This window comes from Trachemys scripta, chromosome 1 (assembly GCF_013100865.1).
Source record: "Trachemys scripta elegans isolate TJP31775 chromosome 1, CAS_Tse_1.0, whole genome shotgun sequence".
NCBI classification, from domain to species: domain Eukaryota; kingdom Metazoa; phylum Chordata; order Testudines; family Emydidae; genus Trachemys; species Trachemys scripta.
The window spans coordinates 83,046,618-83,070,892 of record NC_048298.1 but is presented as its reverse complement, the minus strand read 5'-3'; the positions used below and the strand labels follow the sequence as shown (position 1 = coordinate 83,070,892).

Below are 24,275 nucleotides of genomic sequence, written 5' to 3'. Positions count from 1 at the left end.
CACTACTGCTTTGTGTGCCAGTCTGTTATTCTTGTAGCACATAAAGGGCCTGTTCTGAAGTCCAATGAACTTAGTACAAGTACGCCCCTTGAAGTCAATGGGTTTTGCATCAGACGAGTGTTCAAGGGGAAAATGCACATGCATACACAGGGTCATACATTGTATTGATTAAAATTTACACAATTTTTGCGTTAAGGGCCCAGTTTTAGTTTAAAGTTTTACCCTTTAAAGTCCTTAAATGTACTGGTTCTCAGGTACATCACTGAGCCGCCAACTGGCTATCCCACCCTGAGAGAGGCCCAGAGGTGGGAGTTGTTGGAACACTTTGACTGCAGATGTAGGAGGTCGTACAGGGTGATCAGATTTTCAAGCTGAAAAACTAGGAGGCCTGTCATGCAGGATAGTGACACAGCCCATCGGGACAAGGCAGGAGGAGTGTTTTAGTGGGGATTCTGTCTAGAGGCAACCAAAAGGATTTGGGAAGGGGGTGGACCAAGAGGAGGGCATGATTGGTTGATGGCAGGGTGGAAAGATATCAGGGCGAGTAGGTGGGTGCAAAGTATGGTGGATGGGTGGGTGCCAGATATCCAGGCTGGCTTGATGAAAGGTTGGATTTGTGCCAGGCAGACTTGAGGGTGACTGGCTAACTAGAAGGCAGAGTGAGTAAAAGGCTGCTGGGAAGGTAGGGACTGAGGCTAGGAGAAAGGCAGGAAGGCAAGGTCAATTAATGAATGATGGTGACCCTCCCAATGCTGTAAGTGAGGATAGGAGGCAAAGGGAGAAGTTTATAGCTCTAGGCAATGGTGGATTTAGAGTTAGTGGGGCCCTGTGCTCAGCTTCATTTTTGGGGCCCCTCCTTAGGCCCCAGCCAAAAAAAAGAACATTCTCTCTTACTTCCCTCCCATCCTTCACAGGGACTTTTGGAGGAAATATATCCCCTGAACCCTTACTACCAGGGTTTGGGGTGAGAATATGGTGATCAGACAGCAAGTGTGAAAAATCGGGACAGGGGGTTGGGGGGTAATAGGAGCCTATATAAGAAAAAGACCCAAAAATCGGGACTGTCCCTATAAAATCGGGACAACTGGTCACCCTAGGTGGGAAGTTGGACAAGGGTTTTACCGGGCCACACATTTTCTAACAAGCCCCTTGAAGGCCCCACTTGGCAGAGTTTACCTGTGCTCAGGGGTTCCTTGTGCGTGTTTGGCAAGGCTTCACTAGAGCCCAAAGAAACACCTATTGGGACCTGGCACGTTAGTTACCAGCTAGTCCTTATCGCCTGTAGCTTGTGTGGGAGGGCAGCAGCCCTTCCTCTAAAAAGCCTGATGTTCTAGAAGAGTGTGGGATAATGCCCCTTTCATGGTTCCCCCCTCCCCCACAAGAATGAAGATGGCGGAGAGGGGTGAACAGCCACAGCCAGAAGGCAACAGAGCATGGCAAGCCACAGGGCCGGCTCCAGGCACCAGCCGAGCAAGCTGGTGCTTGGGGCGGCAGCTTGTAGGAGGAGGCATTCTGCCCAATCCTAGGGCAGCACGGCCACTTTTGTTGTTGTTGTTCCGCTCCAGCCGCCCTGTAGGGGGCAGTGGTGTGGAGGACGGGAGCGCCCTGCACCAAGCCCGGCAGGGCAGCCCGCGTCCTTTCCTCCCAGCTGACCGGAGTGGTGCGGAGCCCTCCCGGCAGGGGGCACGGCGGGAGGAGCCACGTGGCAGTGCCCCGGTGAAGCCCTGGCCTCCCCTCTTCTCTCTCTCCCCCCACTCCCTCCCCCTCCCCCCGCTAGCCGGGGCACATCTGCAGGGCAGGGAGTCCCCCTGTACCCTGGCTCTGTCCGTGCCGCAGGTTTTTATTTTTATTTTTATTTTGCTTGGGGTGGCCAGAAAGCCAGAGTCGGCCCTGGCAAGCCACTACCCTTTGAGACACCTAAGGTAAGAGAAGAGTTTGGGAGCACACTCAGGCCAGTTTTGAGGGACAGAGAATCTCAGGCTTTGGAGGCACTGATGCCAGGACTAACTGGGATACCGTGCTGGATGAGTTGGCAAAAATGGCGGGGGAGTGGGTGGACACCAGGGACGGGGACGAGGGGAGCATGAGTCAAAGTGAGGTAAGCAGGGGAGATGCTGGGTTTGAGGTAGCTACTTGGATGTGGCGGACTGGAGCAAGCACCTGGGAGCTGCTAGAATGACAGAGCTTGAGGAGGGAAGCAAGCTGCCAGGGGTTAGTTTTGAGACAGGCAGGAGCTGCTGTGGTGCAGAAACAGAGTGATGTTTGGGGTAAAAGGCGGGGCTGGGGAGGCAGGAGTGGAGGCAGGGTGCCAGGGTGGAGCTGGGTTATAGGAAGTGGAGGCAGGGTGCCAGGGTGGAGCTGAGGGAAGGTTATAGGAAGTAGGCATGATCACTGGGGCCCAGATCCACAAAGGTACTAGGGTGCCAGTGTGATCGGAACCGTGTTGGTGTGTAAACTCATTTGGCAACTATGTTTTCAGGGTAAAAGTTCACTGGGTGCCTAAGTTTCTACCTTTGGGAAAGTGCAGTGGTGCCTCCCTCTAGGCATCAGAGCACCTACCTCCTGCCTAAGACCCAGTGTGATCTGTGAACCAGGCATTCCTCCACCTAGCTCACCTCGTGGCCCAAACCACAAGGCGTGCTCAGAGCTTGCCTACAGGATTGGGTCCCATTCAAAAATGAGGACGAGGTGGTGGTACTGCTCACCATATAACTTTTAGCTCACTGGTAGCACCCTCAGCTTGGCTGTGGGAGACAGAGGTTCAATTTTCCCTATCTGCCTGATGCAGAGAAAAGATTTGAACAGAGGTCTTCCAAGCCTCTCAGGTGAGTGCTCGAACCACTGAACTATGGGCTAGCCTGATGGGGGAAGGAGGCTTCCTCAGTCTCTCCTGTTGAAGATGTTCCATTTTGGATAGATAACCAAAGAGTCATTGGACCAGAAAGAGAGAGCATGTGTGTCTATCTGCCTGGTGGTGAGGGCACCCACCTGGAAGGTCCAGTTCCCCTGCTCCGATGACTCTAATTATTTATACACAGTGGAACAGCTTCAGCAAGAGAGTTTGAAACAAGCCCACTTCTGAACAGCCCACAGCTCAATGGACAGAGCACACTCTTGAGAGGTGGGCAACCCCTGTTCAAATCCTCTCTCTCCCTTTCATAGAGACGGGAGATGATTGGGAAATGCTCCAGGAGATTAGAGAGGTTATAAAAATTCAAAATAATGGGGGATTTCAACTCTCCTGATATTGACAGGGTACATGTCACCTCAGGACAGGATGCAGAGCTAAAGTTTCAGGACACCATAAATGACTGCTGCGTGGAGCAGCTAGTCCTGGAACCCACAAGAGAAGAGAATTCTTAATTTAGTCCTAAGTGGAGCACACCACGTGTGCTAGGAGGTGAATATAGATGAACTGCGTGGTAATAGTGACCATAATGTAATTAAATTTAATACCCTTGGGGTGGGGAGGGACACCAAAGAAGTCTACCCAAGTAGCATTTAACTTCAGGAAGGGGCACTGCACAAAAATTAGGAAGCTAGTTAAACAGAAATTAAAAGGTACAGTCACAAAAGTGAAATGCCTGCAAGCTGCATGGACACATTTTTAAACAATATAACAGAGGTGCAAATTAAATATATACCCCACATTAAAAAAACATAGTAAAAGGGCCAAAAAAATGCCACTATGGCTAAACAAAATAAAAGAAGCAGTTGGAGGCAAAAAGACTCCTTTAAACGTTGGAAGCCAAATCCTACTGAGGAAAATAGAATGTACCATAAGCCCTGTCATGGGATAAGTGGGAAGATCCTCTCATCAATCAGTCACTGATTAAAAGAGAGGAAACATAAGGTAGGAATAAATGATCAGAATATGATAGAGGTCTATACAATCATGACTGGAGTGGTGTGGAGAAAGTTATTTACTCCTTCACGTAACACATGAACCAGGGGTCACCCAATGAAATTAATAGGCAGCAGGTTTAAAACAAACAAAAGGAAGAACTTATTCATATAACGCACAGTCACCCTGTGGACCTTGTTGCCAAGGGATAATGGGGTTCAAAAGGAAATTAGGTAAGTTATTGGAGGATAGGTCCATCAATGGTTATTAGCCAAGACGGTCAGGGATGCAACCCCATGCTCTAGGTGTCCCTAGGCCTGGAGTGCCAGAAGCTGGTGTTGGACGACCGAGGATAGATCACTTGATGATTGCCTGTTCTGGTCATTCCCTCTGGGGCACCTGGCACTGGCCACTGTCAGAAGACAGGTTACCAGGCTAGATTAACCATTGGTCTGAGGCACTATGGCCGCTCTTATGTTCTTATGAGAATTGAACCTGAGTCTCCTACATCCCAGCTGAGTGTTCTAACCTCTGGGCTGAAAGGCATAAAGTCACCCCTGCCTCATGCAGCCATTTTGTATGGAGAACAGCAGGCACATTTAAGTCCTTCTTACAAAAAACAACTTAGGCCCCCATGTTGCCTGTTTCCAAGAGAGGGGTTCCTGGCTATGAATAGCAAGCAGAGTGTGGTACCTCCCTACAGCTTGGACTAAGGTGCCTAACTGAGCAAAGGGAGGGAGTAAGGACACATCCCTCTCATTGGCATTTCAGGTGGTGAGCTGGATCCCATGCTGGCTTTTGTGGATTGCATTCTTCGCCGCCTCTCTCGCCTTGTTTTTTTTATATAGGGAGCCTCGGGACTCTGTCAGGTTTTGTGGTTCCCACTGCTGTTCAATTATTTTTTTAAGCACCTGAAAGTTAGTCATTGCAATGCTGAGTGTTGCAACCCCTAAGTCAGGCTTGGTAGAGCCTCGCCTGGAGCTTTGGGATTAGGTCACTGACCTAGGGGCTAGAAGAGCCATTGTTGCACTGAAGGTAGAGAGTGACCCTGTGTGCCTGCACACCCAACAACTAGGGGACACGGGCTGCAGCTCCTGCTGAGCCCTAGCATTGCACAGCAACACCCCTGTCCGTTAGCGCCCACAGCTCAGCAGTAGTGGCCATGACCATCAGGCTGGGACTGTGGTAAGGTCATGCTGGATTTTTGTCATTATTTGCAGACGGCAGCCAGAGCCTGGACAGAAAGTGGAAAGCAGGAGAGGGTGGCTTAAAGAGGTAAGCGAAGGTGAACCTGTGACAATTGGACGGGTCTGGGTCAAATTGTGAACTCTATTTTGTACTAGATGACACCTGTACAACACACCAGGCTTTTATTTGTAAAATATAAAAAAGCCAAAAAATGGCTGAGAAGTTAAACATTGGATGGTAACAGCTCACAAACCCCAGGGATGATTCAACCCGATGATATTCTAAACAAAGGAGCTCTCAACCATGCTTATAGCTGTTTCTGTCACATCACATTGACTCGTGGTAGGCTGCACAGCAACTCTGATTATATAGCTTTTAACTTCCCTTTTGGATTATGTGCTGAACTCATGCACAGGTATCTGAGACCTTACACTGATGAGGCAATTTCACAGGTGTAACTGAGGGACTCTTTTTCATGTACAATTAATACACTGTAGCCTTTAACACCACAGGCACATCTACTTGTAAAATATTATGGACACACCAGGGTAACTCGCCAGCATGGCTACTTTGCACTATGCCTGTTCAGCCGAATCTGGCCCTAAAACAGGGGTCGGCAACCTTTCAGAAGTGGTGTGCCGAGTCTTCATTTATTCACTCTAATTTAAGGTTTTGCGTGCCAGTAATACATTTTAACATTTTTAGAAGGTCTCTTTCTATAAGTCTATAATATATAACTAAACTATTGTTGTATGTAAAGTAAATAAGGTTTTTAAAATGTTTAAGAAGCTTCACTTAAAATTAAATTAAAATGCAGAGCCCCCCAGATCGGTGGCCAGGACATGGGCAGTGTGAGTGCCACTGAAAATCAGCTCGCATGCCATAGGTTGCCTACCCCTGCCCTAAAAGTTAAGATTGACTGTTGATGATACATCATCGCTTCAAATTATTAGAAATATTACACAGTAAGATTCGATTTGGGTTTCTTGTCCAGTGTTTATGTATTTTTGACATTTTTAATCTTTTTAAAAAAAACACAGAAATTCCAAGACAAAAACTGTTACTAATGTGCCCTTTCCCTATTCTTAACAAAGTAAAATACATTACAGAGATGTTATAATCATCCGCAAAACAAGCATTATAAACCCTGGAAATTCAGAGTTAAGGTTAACATCCAAAGAAATCCAAAAATGCTAAGATATAGAAATGCACAGTAAGGGCACTTAAACAACCTTAACTCTGTCCTGTAGTGACACCATGAGGAGAAGAAATTGATTAAACTGGTTTTTAAAAACAAGTTAAATTTCTGAAACTATGAACACTACAGTGCCTTATGCAATAACCACACTGCATTGCAGTTTTAAGGTTGTTTGGGTATCCTGTGTTTTACCATACCTTAGCATATTTGAATCTATGTTCAACTTTAAACCTAGGAAATTCATTGTTATGAGACAACCCTATAATGTATTATTACCCCCAAATTACTGTTTGTACTCTTACCCTTATTTCTATTTTAACATCATTTTTATCTGGGAGTATTAATCTGGCTGTGGTTGGAGTTATGGTTTTGTGTTTGAGGGGGACTGTCAGGAATCAGATGTGTGAATGGTTCTGTGTCAGAACTGTAGAGAGTTTGTGGTGGAATGCTGGATTGTGTTTGGGTACTATGGCATCTGAGCAGAGATTGGTATGAATGGCAATACTGGTGTAACTGCTGATCCTTCTCCACCCCCAAAAATGATTATACTGATAAGGCTGCCTAAATGCATTTCCTAACTCTAAATTAAGAACAATTTCCTGTGGGAACACAGCTATTGTAACGTCCGTCTTTGCTTAATGTGTTGATATTTTCCTGGTCCTTATCTCCAGTGGCACTTGAATCTAATCACATTTGAATGATCTTGCATAAAATTTGTTACCCCAGAGTGCCTCAGCTGCTGAAATGCCATCCATGTGTGTGGGAGAGGGTGGGTGGAAACAGTTTCTTGTCGCGGTGTCATTTTTTTAGCGCACTGAAGAGACAACTTCCCCTCAATTTTTCCAGGGGTCTGCAGACCACAGGTTGGAAACCACTGAGAGCACACAAGAATAAAAGCTTTGTTCCTACTACAAAATAAGCAATGCTTTTGTTTTTACTGCTGCTGTCACTTACTGGAAATTCACCAGTCTAGAGCGCACCGCTGTTATGATTACAGGACTAGCTTCACCTCTGTCCTCTTTGTGGTTTCTGAATGCATCCTCACAATTCCCCCACTCCTACACTGGGCCATAGGCTAATGTAATCAACCACCTTTACCCAGTAGGTCTGGCTGAGTTCAGACACCTGCTGTTCTTCCCTTAAGAAGCTGTGGCCACTGACACACAGTGATCAGCTAGCCTTCTTAAAGCAAAAGTAGTGTGTTTTTAGAATCCTTTTTCTCTAAATGCTTTGTTCCTACTGAAAAATAAACAGTCTACACACATTTCTATCGTATCAAGTCTGAAGTGCAATAGCAACTCTCCAGTAGCATCTCCTCACAGCACTGATTCCTCCACCAGCATAGTGAAGTGACCCATTCTGAAATATGAACCACCCTTTACAGGAATGTTGGGGGCCAGTGGCAAAGGACTTAATGGGAGGCACATAGGTGGCATAGGCAGCTTTGCCAAGTCTGTGGAACTCCACAACACCTAGGGCATCTATGGTTTTTTTTCATAGATTCAAGGACTGGAAGGGACCTCGAGAGGTCATCGAGTCCAGTCCCCTGCCCTCATGGCAGGACCAAATACTGTCTAGACCATCCCTGATAGATATTTATCTAACCTACTCTTAAATATCTCCAGAGATGGAGTTTCCACAACCTCCCTAGGCAATTTATTCCAGTGTTTAACCACCCGGACAATTAGGAACTTTTTCCTAATGTCCAACCTAAACCTCCCTTGCTGCAGTTTAAGCCCATTGCTTCTTGTTCTATCCTTAGAGGCTAAGGTGAACAAGTTTTCTCCCTCCTCCTTATGACACCCTTTTAGATACCTGAAAACTACTATCATGTCCCCTCTCAGTCTTCTCTTTTCCAAACTAAACAAACCCAATTCTTTCAGCCTTCCTTCATAGGTCATGTTCTCAAGACCTTTAATCATTCTTGTTGCTCTTCTCTGGACCCTCTCCAATTTCTCCACATCTTTCTTGAAATGCGGTGCCCAGAACTGGACACAATACTCCAGTTGAGGCTTAACCAGCGCAGAGTAGAGCGGAAGAATGACTTCTCGTGTCTTGCTCACAACACACCTGTTAATACATCCCAGAACCATGTTTGCTTTTTTTGCAACAGCATCACACTGTTGACTCATATTTAGCTTGTGGTCCACTATAACCCCTAGATCCCTTTTTGCCATACTCCTTCCTAGACAGTCTCTTCCCATTCTGTATGTGTGAAACTGATTTTTCCTTCCTAAGTGGAGCACTTTGCATTTGTCTTTGTTAAACTTCATCCTGTTTACCTCAGACCATTTCTCCAATTTGTCCAGATCATTTTGAATTATGACCCTGTCCTCCAAAGCAGTTGCAATCCCTCCCAGTTTGGTATCATCTGGGATTTAAAGAACCAAAGCCCCTGTGCATTTCAGGGGTACAAAGGAGGAAACCCTACCCTGACAGAGTTTGCAAGTTTTGTTCCCTTCAATAGGTATTGCTGTGGAAAGAGATATGATATGATCATAAGTTTGCAGATTTTTTACATGTTACCATATGTTGTTATTAATACATTTCCCAAGCCAAATTAAAATTTCCTGGCCAGACTGTTAACTTATTACACAAAGAGTTAAAGGCCCTTTTTAGTGGCTTCCATAAGCCAATCAGTTTGCATTCGTCTCCAGCAGTCATCCCCTGAGAGGATCTTTCTTTGGGTACTGTGATAGTCAATGACATTAGAAGCTCTAGCAGAGATTTCTATCTTGCCACCCACCACAACACGTAACTTTGAAAGGACGAACATTGTACCCTGAAGATTTGCCTCAAATTTATTGCTTCCAGTGACCAGCTATTGAGTCCCAGCAGCAGTCTGACAGCTGACCCCCTCCAAAACCAGCTAAATGAGTTTTATTCAGTCCCTCTTTTCACTAGTCTTAGAGCAGATGAAAGAACATAGTTTTTCTGCTTCTGTTTGAGAAATTAATATAGTGAAGCACCTACCAGGTATTTTAATGTTTTAAAATAATTTATGAAAATTTAGGTACCTCAAAGTAGCAAAGAAATTATATTGTGCCTATTTTTAAAAAATGGATTGAAGCTTTCCTAATACGTCAGCCAGAAGCTTACCTCAGTTCTCTTAATCAGTATAAGTTTATATCCTAATATGTACCGTATTCACACCACTCATACTTCTAAACTGAAACTCTTGAGCAATTCACATGTTGGACAACTTACTTTTAGAAGTTGCTTCCAATATCTGTTGTTCACACATCTGGATCTATAAGCCTCAACTGCAGCCCTGTAGTCCTCAGTGAACTGCACAGAACATCCAATCGAGTCCCATGAACACACTAATGCTATTACCTGTGCGCTGACCAACAGAGAGATGCAAACTTCAGAAGCTTTTTTTAAAAATAAAAACAAAACAAAAAACAGGAGGTAATTGCTGTATTCTGGAGATACAGGCCTATGAAAACTTATCTATAATTGATCATCTGTTCTTTCTGCAAATGTTCTGTTAAAAAAACCACCACCATACGCTAGGCATTTTCTAATTCTATGTTAAAAAACATGTCAGCTCCTCCATATTGTCTATTAAATCCCTCTCTAGGGATCGGTGGTTAAACCAAAAACAAATTTCCTCCTACTTCCCTAATCTTTCTTCTTACCCTTTGGAATGAGGTATATGAACATGAGCAAACACTCATAGTAATTTTGAGTTTTATTCTTTTCTTCATAAACTGTTTACTCTGACATGCCTGGGAAACGAAAATTACCTGTAATGCGCTCTCTTTCTGAAGGTAGCAGTTCCATACTCTTGGATCCCTACTCCCGATGCATAACAATATTCAGAATGCTTCACACAGCTAAAGGCTGAGCCAGTAAACTGCCCTAAACCAGCAGGTTTTCAAGAATACAAACATTTAATAAACTTTGAGTCTAGTGGAGAAGAAGAATATGGATCTGCTATAATTACTACCAATTATAACTACAATAAGAATTACAGGTACGCAATTTCCATTTTTAAAAGTGTAGTATAATAGATCCACACTCTTGTCTATTAGAATGCTCCAGAAATACCTATACAGACAATTGTGTAAGATGAAAAANAAAGAAATTAGAAGTAGTAATCAGTCTTATTAAAATGAATGTGTGATATAGAACATCAGATTAGAAAGGACAAAACAATGAAAAATAATTAAAGTGATAGTGCAAGTTAAGGCAATGTAAGGTTTCTTGAAAACATTGGTATTGTGGTGGGTTTGTCTAGCCTTCCTCCTTGGTAAGGAAACTCAAGAAAGCAAAGATTTGTGAAAGGGTTAAGGGCAGCGTTTAAAGATAATGAAGTGACAGAAAACCTCTGCAGCAGCTTAGATAAGGAAAGTGGTTTCTGAAAAGAATACTTAAAACACATCATCATCCAGAGACTGAGGATGATGATGTTATTGATTTTAGCTGACGATAAGGAGACTAGATAACAAAACTGGAGATGTTCATTAATTGGTTTATTAGTTTTGGAGGGAGAAATGTTTCTATTTGATCTGGCACTACAAGAGATAATGGGAGTACTAACGCTATCTAGATAAGCTGCTTCTGGCTAAATTTTGTTCCTTTTGTGTTAATTGGAACATAGCTAAGCATCAAGGAAAACTACTGAATTTGCTGACCAAGCTGTATTTCCCCCCCTATATGTTGCTATAAAACTGTCTTTTAACTGCATTATTGCTTTTCATTAAAAGAAATTGCTGGTATATTTGGTCCCTATTTCATTTTAATTTTTTTAGCAATATGATTTTATATGAAGTAGCATGTAGATATTATGTTCTCTCATTCTCCTTTCACAGCTCACATCTTCCATTTGTCTCCTCTGTTCAGAAACTTGAGCAACATTATTGACTCTTCTCTCATCAGCTATATTTACAAGGCTACCAATTGCCAGCTATTGGAATTATTGTCAACAGAGGGCACCACCGTGACACAAATTCAACCATAAGTTCCTTTATTAAATCCAAAGGCCAAACGGCATTTATATAATTGCTCTAACCATGCCTAAAAGCCTAAATAAGTACTACATCTAATCAGTAAAAGACATTCATAGACATTTGATTAAGATACTCACAAAAGGACTAGACCTTGGGGGTACTCTCATCCATGTTGGCTGGCTCCAACTTGGTTAGGGCAGGTACTATTAATGACCCCTTCAAGAGTTCACCATTTATACCTTTCAACGAACAGCAATGCCACTGCCACTTAGGGTGACCAGATTTCTCGATTTTATAGGGACAGTCCCTATTTTTGGGTATTTTTCTTATAGAGGCTCCTATTACCCCCCATCCCGGTCCCGATTTTTCACACTTGCTGTCTGGTCACCCTACTGCCACTTGCTGACTTCTGCAAAAAAACAGTTTTGGGCAATTTGGGATTGGACTCTCTTAGGCCAGGAACAGACAAGAATATGACTGGGCTCCTTTCTTCAATATAGCATTGGTATGTTAGAACAGGTTTGGACAATTAGAGGCTTCTTTTATCAGTTACATTTTGAACTCAGCATATTTGCAGCTTATCTTGCCAGTAACATTTTTTTCTTTAAGGCCTTCTCACAACTGCTATAGATCTTTAACTACAAAAGACGTATTTCCCTTCATTCCTACACCAATGCCTTGTTTGCCTATATGAACTACTGCTTTGACTCCACCTCTACAGATAACCTCAATTATACCACCTTCTATTCTTGCCTTACAACTTCCTACACTTACTTTTCCAAGACTTAGCTGTCCAGGTTGCAACATGTGCAGAATGCTACAGCCTTGCCTTCATGCACAAAACAGTGTATTCCACATCATCTCCTCCCTCAAATGCCTACACTGGCTCCCTATTCATCTTAGGACCCAGTTTAAAATTAAAATCCTCCAGGGATTCACTCCCATCTCTCACAGACTTTGTATAGCTCTACTTTGTTCCTCACTTCCTCCACTAATATAGCACCAGGCTTTTTCCTGCCCCCCACACCCCATGATCTCACTGCTTTTAGTGTGAGTGCCTTTCTATTGTAGCTCATGTGACACATCCTTCCTGTAGCTCATTACCTAATTGGCTGGCTGCTTTCAAATACATTTGAAATGCTGGCTGACTTTCTGTGCTATGCCTTTATGAGGAAGAAGCATGGAAGGTGAAGGTGGATTAAAGCCACATTTGCACCCTTGGGATTCTGGGCTGCTAGTATGGTCCCAAGTGTAAATTAGAGCTGCAAAGCGCTGATGTAATTTATAGCCACCATCTATGGGCTGCTCTGTAGCCTGGAGCAGCCAAGAATCTCCTTGGCTGCTCAGTGCTCCAGCTTCCACTTGCTGTAGCATGGCTTGGGAGGGGCCAGCACAGGGATGGAGTGGCATACAGGTGGCCAGAATCCCACCCCTTACCTTTTTATATTCCTTCAACCTTTGTTATTTAATGCTGACTTTATTACTTAACTTGCAAAGTATTATATTATGCAGTTTGAAATTTCATTATATTTTATGTATTTAGATTGGTAACACACATGGAGAGATTATTTGTCTCTGCTTCTCTTTTGTGCATGTTGCTCGTGAAAAAGAAAAAGAATTTCAGCAAACTCTGCATTTTTTTCATCCTTGAACCCCCTGCCCCCATGAAGTATAAACTGAAGAGCTCCAAGATTTAGTCACAAATTAGACTGAAGCAGCCTGGATTGTTTCTTAATGCTTTACATATACATATTCAATATACAAAAAAACCACACACACTTCTCGTACATTTATTTTTAATTACATTTTTTTACATGTCTGACTGTATAACTTCATTACATTACCCGTATTCAATATTGCTTTAATACAGTCTAATTGCAGAAGATTATAGATGAAGAAATGAAAAAGTTTGGTTGTCATTGAAAAAACACCAATATTTTAAAATTTATTCTGAAATACAAGATGAACAATTATTGAAATTGAGAATTGATAAAGACACGTTAACATGTTAAACATCCAAATACTGACATTAAAAAGGTTTTTGCAATTAATTGCACAATAAGAAAATTACAGTTATTACTGCCTGAGCAAGTTAACTAACAGTCAGAATCAACTTACTAGAACAAGGCTTATTTTAAGTTTGATTAGAAATAGTTTATTTAATTAAATAGTCACAAAATCTAAGTCAAGAAAAAAGGCAGCTAGTGTAGAATATCTCAGACACATTATACCTTTTACAGGATCAACAAATATGTTAAAAAAAATCACATACTTTGGGGGCAAAAAAGATTCCTCTGCAGAGGATCCCCTGTAAACAAAGCTGACCAGGATAGCACACATTATCATCTTCATGGCACAAACTGGAGTGAAAGCTAAACTTAAACAAAAGGAAAAATTCTATATTTTTAGTCACACCATAGACGCCAGTATTTCTGAACAAAAGCCTTTTGACCCAATTCCATTCTCAGTTTAGCTGGCTATCATATCTTTCCTCCGACTAGAAAATGAGTACACAATCTCTACCAATGCAATTACCAACACCCTTTGAGCGTGTGCCTAAAGGGAGCTGCAGCAAATTATCTTCTCCCTATGTAAGCCAAACTCACTACCCTTCTATAATGCACCTCATCTCCATAAGTCTGGAAAGCATGATGGTTCAATACAGTAGTACAAAGCAGTGCTGCTGTACCAGTGGAGAGCTACTTGATTCTTCTCTTAAATATTTTTATATTCCTCAAACAATACCAAGTTTGTACTAAAAATGAAATTCTAACGAAGTCATTAATTCTTTCCATTCTGTATTCATTAAAACAATGTCACACATGCATAGTAAAAGATCATAATTTTTGGTATTTTACAGTCACATTCATGACCTGAAAACATTTGCCACCAGACTTCTACAAACTATGATTTCCATGTATTATACTCCTATTATGTCTTCTGCTAACAATTATCTCACCCTATCTGAATAAAACTTAATATAATTTTACCAACAGTGTAATAATAAGGTGCATACTTAGTATGCAAATCAAAATTTAAGGACAAACCATTAACAATAATAATGCTGATCAAAAACAAGATTAAATGCAAGCTCATTTGCAAAAATTTACATAAACATTATACATACAAACATTTAATGAATGCAATACTGAAAAACACTTCACAGTTTAATGAATGTCAAATAGATTAGTGGAATTTTGTTTCCAGCTCAAAACTCTGTGTATCAGTTGCATGAGTTTTAATATCCACTGTGCTCAATGGATTTATTCCAGCATCTGTAGCACATAAAGAATACCAAGATTATCAATGGTCACGTACACTTTGAAACTAGGGGACACATATATTGACTTGAGGTTTGTTCCATTTGTGTAGAATGTTTGTAAGGATTCTCCAGTAGTTACATTCCACCACTATAAAAAGAGAAACATTTTAAATTAGTAGGAATAGAATATAAGAAGTTATAAAAATAGGTTTAGCATGGTGGGCCTAGTTGCCTGTCAAGTTTTTTCCTTCATTCTGCATTTGAGGAAAGAGTCAACAATCTTACATAAAACAAGGGGTTCAGAGAGGGACAAAAATTGTTAGAAGCCTGAAAGATGTTCAGATTAGAAGATATTGAAGAGACTGGGGCTGTTTAATTTAGAGGAGACATGATAAAGGCATATATAAAATAAATGGAAGAAAGAAGATTAAGTCAGATACCCCTGTTACCCCTCTCTTAGTACAGGAGCAAATTAAACTGAGAAATAACATTCAAAACTGAGGAGATATATTTTTATATAACATAATTACTGTGAAAAGATATCATTAAGGCCAAAAGCTTAGTTGGGGTCACAAAAGGATTAAACATTTTAAAAGATAATGAGATCATTATCCAATTACATTAGCAGAATAGAAAATTTGTTTAAAAGTATATAAATTCAAGTTTTCCAGGGCATAAATTAACCACTAAATACTAGGAATCAAGAAGAACTTTCCCATGGGAAGTTTACTCCATAATTATCCACAAACAAGTTTCTTGCATTAGCCAGTGTCAGAGACAGAACACTGGATTACATGGATCAAGGGTCTGGTCCAACATGGCAATTCCTAGGGTGCAATTCTATGTTTCAATACTACATTAAAATAATTTTTTCCACTCCCCCCCCTGCCCTTGCCCTCCAACATCTGCTGCCAACCCTAATATGTAGCTGATTCTGGAATTCTTAGTAAAGTCAAAAGGCCCAACATAATTTTCATTAATGACTTGGATAATGGAGTAGGAGAGCATGCTTATAAAATGTGCAGATGTTATCAAGCTGGGAGGGGTTGCAAGCACTTTGGAGGACAGGTTTAAAATTCAAAATGACCTTCACAAATTGGAGACTTGGCCTGAATTCAAGATGATAAAATTCAATAAAGACAAGTGCAAAGTAATTCACTTAAGAAGGAAAAATCAAATGCACAACTACAAAATGGGGAATAACTGTTTAGATGGTAGTACTGCAGAAAAGGATCTGGGAGGTTATTGTGGACCACAAATTGAATCTGAGTCATCAATGATGCAGCTGCAAAAAAGGCTAATATGATTCTGGGGTGTGTTAACAGGAATGCTGTATGTAAGACACAGGAGGTAATTGTCCAGCTCTACATGACACTCATGAGGCCCCAGCTAGGAGTACTGGATCCAATTCTGGGCACCACAATTTAGGAAAGATGCTCTCTTCTACACTCTTTCCAATTTGTCCGCAACAAAAATGATAAAAGGTCTAGAAAACCTGACCTATGAGGAAAGGTTAAAATAAACTGGGCATGTTTAGTCTTGAGAAAAGAAGACTGATAACAGTCTTCCAATATATTAAGGGGATGGTGATCAGCTGTTCTCCATGTCCACTGAAGGCAGGACAAAGTAGTAATGGGCTTAATCTGCAGCAAGGTAGATTTTAGATTAGATATTAGGAAAAACTTTCTAACTATAAGGGTACTTAAGCTCTGGAGTAGGTTTCCGAGGGAGGTCATGAGTCCCCATCACTGGAAACTTTTAAAAACAAGTTGGACAAAACATCTGTCAGGAATGGTTTAGGTTCACTTGACCCTGCCACAGTGCAGGCGGCTGGACTTGACTTCTCAAGGTCCCTTCTAGCCCTACAGTCCTATGGTTCTATGATATCCCATCATTTTCCACACATGGAACTCATACTAAAATCTTTGGAAGTTGTGTGTAAAAAAACAGATAATAGGATACAGCTCAATGAATCTAACCACAATAGTTACTGTAAATCTCTAAAGGATTAAACAAACGTAGCCATTAGAAGTTCCTCCACCAATGACAAATTTCAATTTCCTGTTTTAACTTGTATCCTTTCAGAGGATTTTTACAGTATGTTTTCCAAAGTACAGTGTCACATTATTATTATAGCCTGTAGGAGACCTAGTTAGAGACCAGGACCACATATCATCACCAACTCCTTTTAAACTCTTATGTATTTATGAAAAAAAAGTGAACACCCCAGTATTTGATGTTCAAATCTTACAAAATAAGGGTCCACTCCTGCAAGATGCAGAGCACACAACTCTTTCTGAAGTTTACGTTTTGGAAGCACTGAACACCCAAGATTGAGGAGATCTGAGGGTGTTCAGCAATGATCATGCCCTTAATATAAGAACATTTGTTAGCAGGGGTATTTTGCTAACATCAGTTTCTACTCTTAATCATAGTCATTTAAGATTTGTCACTTCTTCTTGTGTTGTTTTTATTTTCTTCTTCTAAGTAAAAAGAAACTCTATTGATTAGCCTATTAAATAGTTCTGTTACCAAGACGTTTGTTTTACCATGCTAGATACAACATCAGAGAGATTTAGAAATGCTCATGAATCCATTGATCAGCATAACTGATTATTCAATTCCATTTTCTCTGGCATTGCAAATACAGTGATTTATAGATCATAACTGGTTCAACATTTAAGATATATAGGAAAGCTTCCCACCAATGCTATATTCAAATAACTCAAAAGACACAATCGATTTTACTCAATTTTTTTTTTTTAAACCTTTGGACAGAAACCAAGCATGAAAAAATGTCATCCCCAAAAGAAATTTGAGAAAGTTGTAAGCAATTAGAAATGGGGGCTGTGGGAGGGAAACAGTTTTTAAAACTAAAATACCGAATATGACCAGGACACCAAAGGTGTCACCTTTCATTCCTGTACTTTAAATTAAAGCAGTATTTTGTGGGGCTTACCTTAAGATATCCTCCACATGACACAAGCATATTACTCTCAGGAGAAAAACAGAGGTCTGTTACCCAGCCACCATGTGTTGATTCTCCTTCATCTACAGTAACAGGGGAGCAGAGATGAAGTAATTCACCTCTTGAGACATCCCAAATCTAAGAGAGACATAATTAATAATATATACAAACTATTAATGGCGTTAAATAAAAAGGAGTATTGCTGCAAGGATGACAGGATTTATTTTTTTCTCTTTTTAGCACTAGAGAAATCTAACCTTTACTTCAAACATTATATTTGGTTGCAAAGTGAGCGGGCAATTCAGATAATAACTCTTAATCTTGTATCTTTATGGTATACGGAGGGTTTAATTCACAACTGACTCGCGGGAGACTAATTAGTAAAGAATGCCAGCCATCTATAGAGCACCATAATCATCACCACTAGACCACCATAAAAAAACCACAAAGTCAACATGACAAATATATTTTCTGCTTCCAGGAAGTGAGGAATGGGCATAAAGCCACCTTACATTACATTTTCTTCTTTTTTTTGTGCAAATCAAACTTAAAACAAAATACTCACAAGGAACCCCAAAAAAGGGAATCCTTTCCAATCAATCCATGAGTATATTTGTAAACCAGGTTTCAGAGTAACAGCCGTGTTAGTCTGTATCCGCAAAAATTTGTTAGTCTCTAAGGTGCCACAAGTACTCCTGTTCTTCTTTTTGTAAACCAGGAGTCCTCAAAATGGACAATCCAGAGTCCCACCACACAAGGAACATCAATGATAAAAAAGAGTGCAAAAACAGGTGATCCAATCCAGAGGGACACATGCACATCTATTCTGAATGATCTTTTATTGTATTTTTGTAGTCTTTACCCTCTATTCAGTCTAATCTTTTAGATATTTTTCTAAAGCCTATAGTTTCTAGATGACTTTCAGCTCAGTTGTGCACCCACTACAAAAAAATGCTGCCACCTTGATGGCAAAGGATCTACTATTTATTCCTGACCTGCAATATTCCCTAAGTGGCATAGGGAAATTAGATAGGCAGAATATAATTACCCAAATTCATATCTGGCAAGTACACTGGGCTAAGCACCCCTAGAGTAGTTTTGACTCAATGTATTACTAAAATATCTCCAAATGTACCCTTATTTCTCCATTGTCGTCTCCAGTGGCCAAGAATTTGTTATCGAAGGAGAAAGTGCAGCACCGCACGCAGCCTTTGTGACCATTAAGCTCATGAAGAACAGATGAACTTTCAAAGCTCCATATCTAAAAATGAAACGTTTAAGAAAAAAAGTAAAGATAAGTCATACTTCATGGAAAATTTACACAATTTTATCTGTCCACTCCAACCAGAAACACGTGTTAACATAGGGATTAAAAATACTCAAAGTACATAAATCCCAGATTAATTAAATGTGAGAGGCACATATTGGTTAGGTATTATTTGAAAAAGTGTGCACAATTCTTTTATTATTACACATTTTAAGCTCAGGACCTGTCAGACAGAAAGTTCATGAAGTTATTAAGGAAAAGGAACTTCATGAATCAATACTAAGATATTTTATAAGATCAAAAAATACACCGGAAGCACACTCTGGAATGTAATACAATGGAACATGTATTAAGCTGTCCACTCACAGGGCTGACAAAAAGTAATCTCAAAGGAGGTGGTCTTTTAATAAAGATGTCTATATATTTTCTTTGAAACTTGAAGGGAACCTTAAATGATCTATTTATTTGTAAAATAATACTTAAAAATAAGTTCCATTTCTCAAAATATTTAGAAATTTTGAAATGTGGCTTTTTTCTGAACAGGAATCAAACCAGAAAATTTTGACACTCTTTGGAAGTAAAATTCTGAAAAGTAATAATTTTGAATCATTAAGAACATTTAGTTTAGACAATATAATATAAAAATATATTATACACAATTTTTAAAAATTCTAAACAAAAAGTAATTTTAAAATGAAAAATCAAAACATTTAGACATGTTGGAACTTGTTTTTCGGGTTTTCTTCCAAAACAAAATTGGAGCAAAACAGACTTGATTTCACAAAGTGTTTTGATATTGAAGGAACTGCATATTCTGATGAAATACAATTTTTATAAAAATATTTGAATTACAAGTACTACACAAAATAATTTTGATGTCTAAAAGCAGACTTGCAGACAATAAGGATCTGATTGCTAATTAACACTTGGACATACAAGGGGCAAAATACAAAGTAGGACAACAATTTTCAAAAACAGAAGCCTAAACCGAGATTCACAAATCCATTTTTAGGAACATACTTGATTTGATGTCAATGAGGGTTGCTGGGTGTTCAGTACTTTCGAAAATGGAATGGACATGAGCAACACATCTCTAAGAACAACAGTTACGAAAGGTAGGTAACCGTTTTTACTTTGAGTTCTTGCTCATGTTGATTCCATTCTAGGTGACTCACAAGCAATATCCCTGGAGCTGGGCTCAGAGTTCACAGGCATGCAGCTTGTAATACCGATCTACTGAAGCCAGCATTGTCTCGGGCTTGCTGGGTAAGTGCATAGTGAGATGTGAACGTATGTACAGACAACCAGGTGGCGGCCCTGCAGATATCTAAGCTTGGCACCTGGGCCAGGAAGGCTGCCGACGAGGCTTGTATTCTGGTTGAGTGGGCGGTTACAATCGCCAGTGGAAGCACCTTTGCCTCGTCATAGCAGAATCGGATGCAGGCTGTGATTCAAGAAGAAATTCTCTGTGTGGACACTGGACGACTTTTCAACCTACCTGCCACCGTGATGAACAACTGCGTCGACTTGCATAATGGCTTGGTCCTCTTGATGTAGAAGGCTAGTGCTCTCCTGACATCCAGGGAGGGCAACTTACGTTCCTCCTCAGACTTATGAGACTTTGGGCAGAAGACAGGCAAGAATATGTCCTGGCTTGTGTGAAATTGCGAAACCACCTTGGGCAGGAAAGTCAGATGTGGCTGCAACTAGACTTTGTCCTTGAACACTGTATAGGGCAGCCCTGATGTAAGTGCCCTAATCTTGGAGACCCTTCAGGCAGAAGTTATTGTCACTAGGAATGACACCTTCCAGGAGAGCAGAAGGGAACAGGATGCCAACAGCTCGAGGGAGCTTTCACAAGCCGTGCGAGCACCAGATTCAGGTCCCACAGAGGGACTGGGTCCAGGACTCGAGGGTAGAGTTGATTATGACCTTTTAAGAACCGGACCATCGTGCTATGAGCCAAGACTGATCTGCCCTGGAACAAAAGGCGAAAGGCTGATATAGCAGCCAAGTGGACCTTAACTGATAAAAGGGACAAACCTTGGAGCTTGAGATGCATAAGGTAGTCCAGCATCAGCTGCAGCGAGGCCTGCTCAGGCCTAACGTCTTGGGCTGAGGCCCAGCACATGAATTGTTTCCAGGTGGCCAGGTAGGTCTCTCTAGTGGAGGGCTTTCTACTCCCTAGTAGGACCTATTGGACTCAGGCCAAACATTCCCAATCCTCAGTAGTTAACTACGGAGCATAGGGATAGAGATGGTTGAGGAAAAGATGGGGCAGATCCGGGGAGGTGACTGGGGCGTCGCTCTCGAGCACACCCTCAAAATGCCTGCTTCTGGCTCCAGCGTGTTCCACCCAGCCAGGTTGTGCAGGTGAGCAGGAAGAGAAGGGCAGTGGTAACTGAACCCATTTGTCTCTTCTCCTTGTAGATCCCTGCCGAGGCTGCTAAGGCCTTGGCAGTGGGGGCAGTTGGAATGGCTCCTCGCAGACTGAGGCATATGCATCTCCTGGGAGTGGAGGGTGGCCCAAGCTCTTGTATGGACGACTGCATCTCCTGGGACAGGCCGGAGGTCTGAAGCCACAAGCTGTGCCACATGCCCCACCAAGGCAACCACCCTGGCCACTAAATCGGACTCATCCTAGGCCATCTGGATGGAGCACTGAGCTGCTGTGGTACCTTCCTCCACAAGAGCCCCGAACTCTTGGGCCATCAACTTGGGCACGGAGTCCTTAAACTTGTGGAGGGAGTCCCACTGGTGCTCCCTAAAGTTGTCTGGTGGGCTAGCACGGAAGAATCCCACTACTGTCTCCTTTGGAGAGAAGAATGATGACTGAACCACCAGGGAAGGGCCCAGGGCATCATCCCCTGCAGGGACAGGGGGTCTCGGGGTGGGCAAGTGTTCCTCCACCGCAGTACCCGCTGGTGCTTCCTGCACCAAGCCTGGCGCCACCAGTGCCGATTGGGGTCTGTCCAACACGGCAACCAAGGATTGGTGAGACGGGGGAATCAGCATAACCGGCATGCCCCAGGCATTCCAGTAAGGCCATTGCACTGGCCACTGGCCCTGCTGCCAGGTCAGCATTGCTGTGGTGGATGCTCCTTCAGAGCCTAGTTGCTACGGTGCTGTCTCGGCGAGGGGCTGAACTCCCTGCCTGTGTTGGAGAAATCCCCCTTCGGTGACCAGGGTGGGGTCATCGACGTCTGGTGCCTCGAATGATAAGACCGGTGCTGGGAATAGGGAGTGTGTTCCCAAGGTGTTGGGGATGGTGATGGACAGCACAAAGATAACCGGTGCCAAGAGCGTGGTGCCCGCAACCAGTAGCGGCAAATCAGTGACCTGGGCTGACGTGCTCATCAGCACAGGTGACCTTGGAGTCCCAGAATCGCAAAAGAGCTCCAGCATGGACCAAATGGGAGGTACTGCAATTTCTGAATTGAATTGAATTTGCTGCCACAGCAGGTCCTACAGATACCGATAAGGCAAAAGTGTCTGACAACTGCACACACCCAGCTGCACACACCTAGAATGGAATTGACGTGAGCAAGCACTCGAAGAAGAATATATTTTCCCTGAGTTAGCTCTGCCCCCTTGTCAAGGCACTTTACGGGGTTGGGGAAATCAAAGGACAGCAGGCTCATTAGTAAACTCTCAGTCTAGCCTAGCCGGAAACTTGGCTCAGAACACAGACCCCAAAACAGATCACACTATAACCTCGCAAGCACACAGCAAGTAAGCAAACATACAGACAAACTAACAGATGGTCACCTGATACATATATATAATATGATATTTTGTAATGCATAGAGGTATTTGGAGTGGTTGTTTGCTACCTAATGAAGTTGGTCTTTAGCACAAATTCCAAGATACACTTACCTCACTGTGCAGATTTGTCAACATTATGTTTACTAACCTTGGCCGTTTTGTCAGCAGAGGTAGATGAAAACTTGGTGGCATCAGGTGAAATAGCACAAGAAAGAACAGCATCTTCATGGCAAACAAAATCTTCTTCTATTTTTCCAGTACAAATATTCCACACCTATAAAATATTATTAAAATTTAAAATATACAGGCTTCTTTTGCAGTTTTTGATCAATTCAATATCTATAAAACCATTCTAATACAACAACATACACTGGACTAAGTACATCAAGAACATCCATAAAAAAAATGGTTGTGGCTCTTTACAGATATGCAAAATAGGAAGGGTGTAATAAGGAGTAGTAAGGTGAATAATTAGAAATACAATGAAAATGTAAATTTGAGCTTTTAAAAATGTTGCAGTTTATACTTTTGGTGCTAAATTACATAATGTAATGTAATGCAGAATTAACTCGAGCAGAAAAAGCAAACTATAATCAAAATATTGAATTACTTTTTTTTTTTATTGCCATATCTTCCTACTGGACTGACTCTAAAACCTTTGCATTTCCTGAATATAGCAGTTGCGCCTACTTTTAATCCTTGTTTACACTGGGTTTTCTAGCATCCAGTATAGCTACTCTGGTGGGGAAAAAAATAAAAATAAAAATCACACTTTATACTGATACACCACATCTACAAAAGGAGCTTGCACTGGTGCGTGCGGCTATATCACATAGTTTCCACTTCTAGGTAAAAACCTCGGCATAGACCAGGCCTAAGTTTCATTCTTTGAAAATTAAATATACAGTTTTATGGTTTTTTTGCTACCAATTAAAGACACAATGCACCTTCTGTAATTTGTCAATACAAAGATATTTTATATTTACCTTAACTGTTCCATCAAATGACCAGGAGAGAAGTCTTGAATTTTCCAAAAGCCTAAAATTCTTCACTGCTTCCTTGTGACCTTTTAAAAATATATATTCTTCTGACTGCCAATTCCACACCTGCTTATAAATATAAAATGTGTAAGCTTTTAAAACAAACAATGGGTTCTTCCTCCACATTGCAAATATAATTTAACAATGATTAACTTGTTCTTTTCAGCAGAAAATATCCATTGTCTTCCATTCCATGTTAACTATCGAAGGTACCTGGCTTTGTTGCAACTCACCTTGGGTAAGCACTAATGTGAGCCAGCCACAAAATTGTATTATAATGGCCACCTGGTAGAAAGTTCATGTGAATGAAGTAACTCTTGAGAAAAGTCTGAAAAGGGAAAAAGCCTCCCCAATAAAATTTATATAATGTGACTTTCAATAACTAGCTACCATTATTAGTGAGTTTGAAAACTTCTCCTGCAAACTCAAATGTGGGGCCTAAAAACCTTGATTTCAACCAATAACTTTTCACACTTTAACTCAGATTTATTTTACCGTAAAGCAATTTTAGTCAGATTTATTATACAGTTAAAATACATTTTTGATCAAATATCACTTTGTTTTAAAAGTTTGTATAGTTTTTTCTTTTTAATTTCAGCAACTGTGCATTAAACATTCAAAGGATGTTACTTTATTTACAGAAATTATTAAACAGCTCAAGATTTTTTTTTAAATTATTTTAAACCTATAGCTTTCTGCACCAAAGAATAAGGGTTAGCCAATAGCCAAGAAAAGTATGTGGATGAAAATCCAGAAAATTTAAATTAGCCACTAGAGGGAATCCTAGA

The 24,275-nt window shown here is 41.2% G+C and overlaps 1 protein-coding gene across 1 annotated transcript in view; it reads right to left on the bottom strand.

Moving 5' to 3' along the window:
• Nucleotides 1-12,964: 12,964 nt before the first annotated feature.
• Nucleotides 12,965-24,275, bottom strand: part of APAF1 (apoptotic peptidase activating factor 1) — a 78,498-nt gene continuing 67,187 nt past the window's right edge. The window contains exons 24-28 of the mRNA XM_034777184.1: nt 23,434-23,553; nt 22,596-22,721; nt 18,551-18,676; nt 17,407-17,553; nt 12,965-14,595 (exon numbers count right to left, since the gene is read on the bottom strand). Of these exons, the coding sequence (XP_034633075.1) occupies nt 14,449-14,595; nt 17,407-17,553; nt 18,551-18,676; nt 22,596-22,721; nt 23,434-23,553 (666 nt within the window). The 3' untranslated portion in view covers nt 12,965-14,448. The remainder of the gene's footprint in view (nt 14,596-17,406; nt 17,554-18,550; nt 18,677-22,595; nt 22,722-23,433; nt 23,554-24,275) is intronic.